The sequence below is a fragment of the Camellia sinensis genome, chromosome 10 (genome assembly GCF_055761805.1).
Source record: "Camellia sinensis isolate YWXY chromosome 10, ASM5576180v1, whole genome shotgun sequence".
NCBI classification, from domain to species: domain Eukaryota; kingdom Viridiplantae; phylum Streptophyta; class Magnoliopsida; order Ericales; family Theaceae; genus Camellia; species Camellia sinensis.
Window position 1 is genome coordinate 10,531,156 of NC_138970.1, and position 11,613 is coordinate 10,542,768.

Here is an 11,613-nt window from a genome sequence, read left to right on the forward strand (position 1 = left end):
CTTCGCCCAAGATTGTTGAGGTGCACGAGGACGGCAAGACAGTTTACTAACTATGACGGTCTTGGGGGCCCGACTTCATACCATGAGAGGATGGCCCCGAGGCAAATAAACGTGATGCTAATGAGTCCCAAGAAAGGTTAGTGGAGACGCTTGAGCCCGTCCCTGAATGCATGCAAGATAGACCCAAACTACAACAGGAAGTACTTGTTGAGGTTAACCTTAGCGACTTACCCGGGCAGAGCAAGCCCGTGTTTATCAACGATACAATGGCTCCAGCAGTGAAGGAGAAATTGATAACACTACTGAAGCGGTACAGTGACGTCTTTGTTTGGACATATGACGAGATGCCTGGTATTAACCCATCCCTTGTCACTCATCATTTGGATGCTTTTTCTAACTCTAAGCGAATTAAGTAGTATGCTTGAAAGTATCACCCTGATCTTGAGGCAAAGATTAAGGAAGAGGTATACAAGTTGCAGAGGGACAAGTTCATTGAGCCTATATAGTACCCAACTTGGCTAGCAAATATTGTGCCTGTGAAGAAGAAGAATGGCCAAATCAGGGTCTGCGTAGACTTTCGCGACCTGGACAAGGCCTACCTAAAAGATGAGTTTCCATTGTCCCATGTTGACACATTTGTCGATTCCACCACAGGCCATCAAATGTTCTCCTTCATGGACGCGTTCAGTGGTTATAACTAGATCAAAATGGCACCAGAAGATGCAGAAAAGACAGCTTTGAGAACACCCATGGAAATTTTTTTCTATACGGTGATGCCCTTCGATTTTGTGGAGGTCGAATAAAATCTATTAGGAAGAGGCCAAGGCATTTAATAGACATCAGGCTAAAGGAAGTTCGGCCCTGACCAGGGGCTCATGAAGTTGAATAAACGAATCAGCCATATAAGGAGCCGAATAGGAGCCAACACTCAATTGGAAGGCCGACTAAGTAACTACATGCGAGATCAAGAGTGGGCCCGACCGTTGGGCCCAGAGGTAATATAAAAAGCGAGGAATGTTAGCCAAAGGAGGTATGTGAGAATTTACAAGATAACTTGAGATAGAAGTAAATTTGAGAGGATACTGACTTGTCCGTTGGAGTGCTAATTCCAGTACCCCCGACCGGAGTGTTCATCCATTTTTCAGGTAGCAATCAGAGGGTCAATAGTGTCTAACTGGATCCAAGAGTATTTCCAAACCACTTTACCACAATTGGCGCCGTCTATGGGAATACTCAAGTGCGTCCATGGCAGGTGTGACAGATTATCCTTCTATAGTTGCTGACGATGTTACACCAAGAGATGGCATTACTCCAAGAAACATGCTTGGATCGGAGAATATCATCGCACGACAGGCTTTTAACTTCAACCCAGTAGCTCAAACTTCACCCTCAACTTCTATGTAGGGGACTGTGCAGACAATCATGGATCAAGCAAAACGAAACGAACAACGTCTAGAAGATATAATGGCTGAGAACGAGCGTTTGTGTAAGGAATTGGCCCTGGAGTTAGCCAAATCCCAATAGGCTGCACGCCATTATCGTGGTCGATCCCTAGAAAAGAAGAATGATGATCGACGACGTCGACTTCAGAAACATGATAATGGTTGTAATTCCGACTCACCATCTCAGGAACACAGAAAGAAGGGGCGAGTTAATGCATCCAGCTCATCCGAAGGAAGTCCATATGTACAACATAGGCGAGGGAAAGGATGTGATGATTCGGATGAAGAGGATAGGCACGACCCTTTCGTACGACGCATTGCAGGGTTTGTGTTGCCTAAAAGTTCAAAGCACCGACATTCACCTTATACGACGAAAAATCAGATCCCACTAACCACATTCGTCATTACAAACAAGCGATGACGTTGCATGCTAATGATGAAGCCCTCATATATCGAATGTTTCCAAGTAGCCTGGGACCGTTGGCCGTCAGATAGTACTATAAACTGGAGCCGGCGTCAATAAGAAGCTTCCATCAACTTCAAAAATCCTTCTGGGAAAAATTCATCACCAACGAAGTCCAGCCAAAGCAAGCTGACTCTCTCTGGGTAATGCAAATTAAACTAGAAGAGATCCTCCGTGAGTATTCAGAGCACTATTAGGAATGTTTCAACTTATTGGATGATGCTTGCAATGATACCATGGTCATTACGACCTTTAAGATGGGATTACACCTTGATAGTCCTCTCCGCAGTTAATTGACCAGACGGCCTCCCAAGACAGTCTGGGCACTAATGAAGAAAGTTGAAGAATACTACAAGATGGAAGATGATGCCCTGAGCGTCAAGGCCAGACAGAAAGTTGTTAAATCGGCACCATCTAGTCTGGTTTAGTCGATAAACGTTGTGTCATCAAGGAGCCCTAAACTTTGAGCTCGGGCTAACGAGACAATCAGTGTGATTCATGCCATTCAAGCGGTCAATGTTCATACCATTCAAATGAACAATATCAAGTGGATAGCAGGTGCACAAGACGTTCAGACTAGAAGTACACGGAATTAGCAGAGCTAATTAGTAAGATCCTACCCAAAGTCTAACATATTCCGTTCTTTAAAAGGTCGTCCAAGATGATAGGACCTCCTGATACAAGGAGAAGGGATAAGCAATGCGAATATCACAAGGACCATGGCCATGATACTGACAGTTGTTATGCACTGAAGGACCACCTGGAGGAGTTGGTACGAGACGGCCGATTGGCGCAACATGTTCGAAGGAATAATCCATCGAACACGGTAGCCCTATAGCTGGATTCACCTCCACTTGGTGTAATTGACTTGATACACAGACTATCGTCGTCGGCCAAGGTACATGCAATTCAGTTGCAAACTAGCCTACCCAAACCAATAACACCAGCCAAACGGCCCCACAAAATTAGCAGGATTAGCTTCGATGACACCGACCTAGATAGAGTAACTCTCTCCCACGCTGATCCTCGCATTGTCGAGCTATGCATGAACAGATTCATAGTTGAGCGTGTTCTCATCGATCAGGGAAGCACCTCAGAAATAATGTATTACAAGACATTTGTTAAACTCGATTTTGCTAATTCGAATCTGTTATCGACCGATTACCCATTATTCGGCTTCAATGCCAACCCCGAGTATCCCTTGGGTAAGATCACACTACTAGTACAAGCGGATACCAGATCAATAGACATGAAATTTCTGGCCGTTAAGCTCCCGTCCCCATACAATCTTATCATGGGGGGGGGTGACTTGGTTACATACTATGTAGGCTGTGCCGAGCACTATCCATCAACTACTCCGCTTTCCAACTGAGTATGGCATTGAGCAAATTCGAGGTTCTCAGAAATTAGTGCAGGCATGATATCTTATCGCTGCTGCAAAGAGGCCAAAAGAACTGGAAGTGAACTCGATTGAAATACCGGAGTGAGAGAGCCTCAAGGAAAATGGGAAAATCCCCAGCGAAAAGGTAACCGAAGATCTTGATCAGATTGAAATCAATGGGAGTCCAGACAGATTCTTCATGATCGACACTTCCCTAAACAAAGCTGATAAACACGAGCTGGTATCCTTCTTACTCGGCAACCTTGATGTGTTTGCGTGGACACCATACAAGATTCCCGGGGTGGATCCAGTCACGGCCCAACATCGTCTGAACGTCGATCCAAAAGTCAAACCAATCATTCAAAAAAGTCGGTGGTCAGTCGTGGAGCATGCATCGACCGTTGTTGATGAAGTTAACAGATTGCTTAATGTCGAGGCAATTCGTGAAGTCACTTATCCTACAAGGCTGTCCAATACCGTGGTTGTAAATAAGAAAAATGGATCTTGGTGCGTTTGTGTCGATTTCACAGACTTGAACAGGGCCTGTCCGAAGGATTGTTTTCCTCTTCCCAGAATCGTCGAACTTGTGGACACAACGGTACATCATCAGCTCATGAGCTTCTTGGATGCCTACAGGGGTTATCACCAAATTGCCATGCATCCGGAGGATCAAGAAAAGTCTGCATTTCTCACCCCAAGGGAAACCTATTGCTACAAGGTCATGCCCTTCAAATTGAAGAACGCAAGGGGCAACTTACTAGAGACTGGTTACCACTATGTTCAAGGAACAACTTGGCTGCACCATGGAAGTATACATCGATGACATGGTGGTGTAATCTAAGGAAAAGTGCACCCATCTAGCCGTTTTAGCAGACACCTTCGGCATTCTCTGGAAGTACAAGATGACACAGAACGCCTCGAAATGTGCATTCGACATTCGATCTGGCAAATTTCTCGGCTATATTGTCAACCACTGCGAAATACAGGCCAACCCGAGGCAAATCACAACAATTCTAGAACTCGGCTCCCCTTAGTCGGTGAAAGAAGTTCAGTAGTTGATGGGGATGGCTGTCGCCCTTAATTTGTTTATCAGTCGTTCCTCAGATTGCTGCCGACAATTCTTTTACACACTTCAATAGGGCAAAGCCTTTGAATGGACTCCAGAGTGCCAGACTGCACTAGATGGCTTGAAAACTTATTTCCGATCAGTACCACTCTTGGCAAACCCATCGGCAAACGATCTGCTCATTTGTATCTGGCGGTATCAGACCAGGCGGTCAGCGTTGTGCTACTAAAGGAAGAACTCAGGGAGCAGCGACCAATTTACTATGTAAGCAAGGTAATGGTCTACGTCGAAACACGATATCTACCACTGGAAAAACTCATCTTTGCTCTCGTGGTGGCTGCAAGAAAGTTGATGCACTATTTTCAGGCTCACACCATAGGGGTATTAATGGCTAAGGAGTATATACCTCGGCGCATCCAGGAAGATTATGGGGCCATTACTTTTTCAGAAGCAGACAGAGAATACCCATTTCCTCATAATCGTCCTCTTTTTGTCTTAGCTTACATCAATGACGTGGAGTTCAAGCGTGCTTTCCTTGACTGCGAAGCATCCATAAACATCATCACTAAGGACACCCTTGCGAAGGCTGGCATCCTACAGTCTAGTATGGTTCGCAAACCTATTATGGTGACGGGTTTTGACGGTGAGAAAAAGGTTTAGTAAGGACTATGTTGTAGTGGACTTAGCAGTTGGCGAGATCCGCTCTACTATTAAGTTCCATGTGATTGAAGCGGACACAAATTACCACATGATACTTGGCAGGGCTTAGATGCACTGATATTGGGCTATCCCGTCGAGTTATCACCAATGTGTAAAGGCAAAGCTGGGGAAACGCATAGGGACCATAAATGCGTCAGAAAAGCCATTTGGAGTAGAAGAGGCACACTATTTTGATGCAGTCTTCTTTACTGAGCTGTCAACAAATGAAACTCCAAGGACTGGTAAGGTTGCATGTGTAAAATTGCCACAGTGGGAAGAAATTTGAGATGCAGAGGTTGCTCCAGAAAGCAGTGGGTAGAAGAGGAGCAGCAAGTCCACAAGTCCTTCGCCCAAGATTGTTAAGGTGCGCGAGGATGGAAAAACAGTTTACTACCTACGACGGTCTTAAGGGACAAGCTTCATACCTTGGGAGGATGGCCTCAAGGCAAATAAACGTGATGGTAGTAAGTCCCAAGAAGGGTTGGTGGAGACGCCTGAGCCCGCCCCTGAATGTATGCAAGATAGACCCAAACCGCAGCAGGAAGTACTTATTGAGGTTAACCTCAGCGACTTCCCAGGGCAGCGCAAGCTCGTGTTTATCAGCGATATAATGGCTCCAATAGCTAAGGCATAATTGATAACACTACTGAAGCGGTACAGTTACGTCTTTGCTTGGACATATGATGAGATGCCTGGTATTAACCCATCCCTTGTCACTCATCATCTGGACACTTTTCCGAACTCTAAGCCAATCAAGGAGCATGCTTGAAAGTATCACCCTGATCTTGAGTTAAAGATTAAGGAAGAGGTAGAAAAGTTGCAAAGGGCCAAATTCATTGAGCCTATACACTACCCAACTTAGCTACCAAATATTGTGCCTGTGAAGAAGAAGAACGGCCAAATCAGGGTCTATGTAGAGTTTTGCGACCTGAACAAGACCTGCCTAAAAGATTTGTTTCCATTACTCCATGTTGACACACTTGTTGACTCTACTGCGGACCATTAGATGTTCTCCTTCATGGACAGGTTCAGTTGTTATAACCAGATCAAAATGGCATCAGAAGATGCAGAAAAGACAACTTTCAAAATGCCGTTGGGAAATTTTTTCTATACGGTGATGCCCTTCGGTTTTGTGGAGGTTGAATAAAATAAACTAAGAAGAGGCCTAGGCATTTGATCGACATCAGGCCAAAGGAAATTCGGCCCTGACCAGGTGCTCATGAAATCGAATAAACGAATCGGCCATATAATGAGCCGAATTGGAGCCAACACTTAACTGGTTGGCCGACTAAGTAACTACGTTTGAGATCAAGAGTGGGCCCGACCCTTGGGCCTAGAGGTAATATAAAAAGCGAGGATTGTCAAGCAAAGAAGGTATGTGAGAATTTACAAGATTACTTGAGATAGAAGTAAATTTGAGAGGATACTGACTTGTCCATCATAGTGCTAATTTCGGTACCCCTGACCGGAGTGTTCATTCCCTTCTCAGGTAGTAATTAGAGGATCAAGAGCGTCTAACTGGATCCAAGAGTATTTCCAAACCACTTACCACAATTGGCGCCGTCTGTGGAAATACTCAAATCTGCCTATGGCAAGCGTGATCGATGACCCTTCAATAGTTGCTGATGATGTTACACCAAGAAATGACATTACTCCAAGAAACATGCTTAGACTGGAGAATATCAGCACGCGGCGGGTCTTTAACTTTGACCTAGTTGCTCAAACTTCACCCTCAACTTCTGTACAGGAGACTGTGCAGACAATCATGGATCAAGCAAAACAAAACAAATAGCGTGTAGAAGATATGATGGCTGAGAACGAGTATTTGTGTAAGGAATTGGCCTTGGAGTTAGCCAAATCCCAACAGGCCACATGCCATGATCGGGGTCGATCCCCAGAAAAGAAGAAAGGTGATTGACGATGTTGACTTCGAAAACATGATAATGGCAGCGATTTTGACTCACCATCTCAGGAACCCAGAAAGAAGGGGCGAGTCATTGCATCCAACTCATCCGAAGGAAGTCCATATGTACGGCACAAGCGAGGGAAAGGAAGTGATGATTCGGATGAGGAGAACAGGCACGACCCTTTCATACGACGCATTGCAAGGGCTGAATCGCCTAAAAAGTTCAAAGCACTAACATTTACCTTATACGATGGAAAATCATATCCCACTGACCACATTTTTCATTACAAACAAGCGATGACGTTGCATATTGATGATGAAGCCCTCATGTGTTGAATGTTTCCAAGTAGCCTGGTACTGTTGGCCATCAGATGGTACTATAAACTGGAGCCGGGGTCAATAAGAAGCTTTCATCAACTCCAAAAATTCTTCAGGGCAAGATTCATCACCAATGAAGTTCAGCCAAAGCAAGCTGATTCTCTCTGGGCAATGCAAATTAAACCAGAAGACACCCTAAGTGAGTATTCGGTGCACTATTGGGAATGTTTCAACTTTCTGGATGATGCCTGCAATGATTCCATGGCCATTACTGCCTTTAAGATGGGATTACAGCCTGATAGTCCTCTCCGCAATTCGTTGACCAGACGACCTCCCAAGACAGTCTGGGTGCTAATGAAGAAAGTTGAAGAATATTGTTAGTGCGCGTCAAGGCCGGATAGAAAGTTGTTTAATCGGCACCATCTGGTCTAGTTCAGCTGGTAAGTGTCATTCCGTCAAGGAGCCTCGAACCTCGGGTTCGGGCTAAACGAGACAACCGACGTGATTTGCGCCATTCAAGCGCCCAGTGTTCGCACCGTCCAAACAAACAATATCAAGTGGATAGCAGACGCACAAGACGATCGGACAAGAACTACACGGAATTAGCGGAGCCGATTAGTAAGATCCTGCCCAAAGTCCAACATTTTCCATTCTTTAAATGGTCGTCCAACATGATGGGACCTCCTGATACAAGGAGAAGGGATAAGCAGTGCGAATATCACAAGGACCATGGCCATGATACTGATAGTTGTTATGTACTGAAGGACCACCTAAAGGAGTTGGTACAAGACGATCGGCTAGCTCAACATGTCCGAAAGAACAATCCATTGAACACGGTAGCCCTACGGCCGGATTTACCTCCACCTGGTGTAATTCACATGATATACAGTTTACCGTCATTAGCCGAGGTACATACAATTCAGTTGCAACCTAGCCTACCCAAGCCAATCACACCAGCCAAACGGCCCCGCGAAACTGGCAGAATTAGCTTCGATGACACCGACTTAGATGGAGTAACTCTCCCCCACGCTGATCCCCTCGTCGTCAAGCTACGCGTGAACAGATTCAGATATGTTACTGGCCAATTGAGCGTGTTCTCATCGATCAGGGAAGCACCTCAGAAATAATGTATTACAAGACATTTGTTAAACTCGGTTTCACTGATTCGGATCTGTTACCGGCCGATTACCCATTATTCGGCTTCAATGCCAACCCCGAGTATCCCTTGGGTAAGATCACACTACCAGTACGAGCGGATACCAGATCAATAGACATGGAATTTCTAGCCGTGAAGCTCCCGTCACCATACATTCTTATCATGGGGAGGACTTGGTTGCATACTATGCTAGCTGTGCCGAGCACTTACCATCAACTACTCCACTTTCCAACTGAGTATGGCATTAAGCAAATGTGAGGTTCTCAGAAATCGGCTCAGGCATGCTATCTTATCGCTGCTGCAAAGAGGCCAAAAGAACTGGAACTAAACTCGATTGAAATACCGGACCGAGAGAGCCTCGAGGACATTGGAAAAATCCACAGCAAAAAGGAAACTGAAGATTTTGATCTCATCGAAATCAATGAGGGTCCAGACAGATTCTTCATGATTGACACTTCCCTCAACGAAGCTGATAAACGCGAGTTGGTATCCTTCTTACTCGGCAACCATGATGTGTTTGCATGGACACCATATGAGATGCAGGGGATGGATCTAGTCATGGCCCAACATCGTTTAAACGTCGATCCAAAAGTCAAACCAATCATTTAGAAAAGTCGACGGTTAGTCACGGAGCATGCATCAACCATTGTTGATGAAGTTGACAGATTGATTGATGCCAGGGCAATTTGTGAAGTCATTTATCCCACTTGGCTATCCAATACCGTGGTTGTAAATAAGAAAAATGGATCTTGGCTCATTTGTGTCGATTTTAAGGACTTAAACAGGGCCTGTCCGAAGGATTGTTTTCCTCTTCCCAGAATCGACCAACTTGTAGACGTAATGGCGCATCATCAATGCATGAGCTTCTTGGATGCCTACAGGGGTTATCACCAAATTACCATGCATCCGGAGGATCAAGAAAACACCGCATTCCTCACCCCAAGGGATTGCTACAAGGTCATGCCCTTCGAATTGAAGAACGCGGGGGCAACTTACTAGAGACTGGTTACAACTATGTTCAAGGAACAACTCGGCCGCACCATGGAAGTATACATCGATGACATGGTGGTGAAATCCAAGGAAAAGTGCACCCATCTAGCCGATTTAGCAGAGACCTTCGACATTCTACGAAAGTACAAAATGAAATTGAACACCTTCAAATGTGCATTCGACATCGAACCTAGCAAATTTCTCAGCAATATTGTCAACCACCGCGGAATAGCGGCCAACCCGAGGCAAATCATAGAAATTCTAAAACTCGACTCCCCTCAGTCAGTCAAAGAAGTTCAATAGTTGATGGGGATGGTTGCCGCCCTCAATAGGTTTATTCGTCGTTCCTCAGATCACTGCCAATAATTCTTTCACACGCTTCGGCAGGGCAAAGCCTTTGAATGGATTCCCGAGTGCCGAGCCACGCTGGACAACTTGAAAGCTTATCTCCGATCAGTACCACTCTTGGCAACCCCATCGGCAAACAATACGCTTATCTTGTATTTGGTGGTATCCGACTGGGCAATCAGTGTCCTGCTACTAAAGGAACAACTCTAGGAGCAGCGACCAATTTACTATGTAAGCAAGGCAATGGTCGACGCCAAAACACGATATCTACCACTAGAAAAGCTCATTCTTGCTCTCATGGTGGCTACATGAAAGTTGATGCACTAATTTCAGGCTCATTCCATAGGGGTATTAATGGACTATCCTCTCCGGTCAGTGCTCTATAGCGTGGAAGCATCAGGGCGAGTCTCGAAATGGGCTTTGGAACTCAACCAATATGATATCCAGTTTTTGCCTAGAACTACCATCAAGGGCCAAGTGCTCGCCGACTTTGTAGCCGAGTTAACGGGATGCCATGTCGATTTCAAGTTTGATCAAGTGCAACCTAAACCTGACTGGCAAATATATGTTGGAGATATTTGGCAGATGTACTGTGATGGATCATCCAACCAACGTAGCAGCGGGGTAGACGTAGTAATCATGACCCCTGAGGGGGCAATAATCGACCAAGCGGTCAAAATGGGCTTTGATGCATCAAATAACGAGGCCGAATTTCGTAACGCACTTCACTTTGGTGCATGACGGTTACTTGTTTGTTGTGACTTGAAATTAGTCATCAACTAGTTGAAAGCGGAGTATGCAGCTAAAAATGACCGCATGGCCACCTACATGAAAATGGCAAATTCCTTGCTCACAAAATTTGATCACCACGAGTTGAATTAGATAACTCGGGATCATAACACGCATGCGGATGCCCTTGCTTGCCTAGCCTCCGCCATTAACTCAGAAATCAGACGAACAATCGAGGTGGGGTTCATCCAAGAGCCGAGCATTACCTCTTCTGAACCAGTTCAAATTAACATCACTGAACCAGGACCAAGTTGGATGGACCCTATCGCTGTATTTCTTTCCTCAAAACAGCTCCCAACGGATAAGAAAGAAGCCCACAAGATACAAAATAAAGCCCTGCGATACTATTTGGATCCGCAAGGAAAGCTTTACAAAAATTCTCTCTCTATGCCGTACCTAGAATATGTCCACCTAGATAAAGCTGAGCAACTCTTAGCTGAAATACATGAAGGTAGCTGTGGTGCCCATTCTAGAGGGCGCTCATTGGCCCACCGAGCCGTAACGCAGGGGTATTATGGGCCCACCATGCAAACAGATGCCAAGAACTACATAAAGAAATGCGAACAATGCGAAAAGTTTTCCCTTTTAACTCATCTACCAGCCGAACAGTTAAACTCCATTACTAGTCCTTAGACATTCGCTCAATGGGGACTTGATATCGTTGGACCATTACCGCGGGCTCCAAAGAATAAGCGATTCCTGATCGTCACAACAAATTATTTTACAAAGTGAGTTGAAGCAGAGGCATTAACACATATTCGAGATATCGATGTTAAACGTTTTGTACGAAAAAACATTATAACACAATTCGGTATACCGAGAGCACTTGTATCCGACAACGGTACCCAATTCGATTCCAACGTCTATCGGGAGCTATGCAACACATATGTTATCCGGCCCTACTTTTCCTCACATGGCACGGTATCAGTAGCAGCTCGCCAAGTCATATAACTAGTATGTGCAGTTGTGTCGTTATACACCTAGAGAACTGGTCCTAAAGAAAGTGCTTCTTGCTACTAAGAATCCGACATATGGTGAATTAGGCCCCAATTGGT

At 45.1% G+C, this 11,613-nt stretch overlaps 1 protein-coding gene across 1 annotated transcript; it reads left to right on the forward strand.

Moving 5' to 3' along the window:
- Positions 1-266: 266 nt before the first annotated feature.
- On the forward strand, positions 267-10,510 carry LOC145800138 (uncharacterized). The gene is made up of 8 exons (XM_082889779.1): positions 267-351; positions 3,394-3,793; positions 4,496-5,011; positions 5,323-5,415; positions 7,002-7,286; positions 7,392-7,623; positions 8,699-8,917; positions 10,103-10,510. The coding sequence occupies exons 1-8, from the start codon at positions 267-269 to the stop codon at positions 10,508-10,510; spliced, it is 2,238 nt and encodes a 745-aa protein (XP_082745905.1).
- Positions 10,511-11,613: the final 1,103 nt, after the last annotated feature.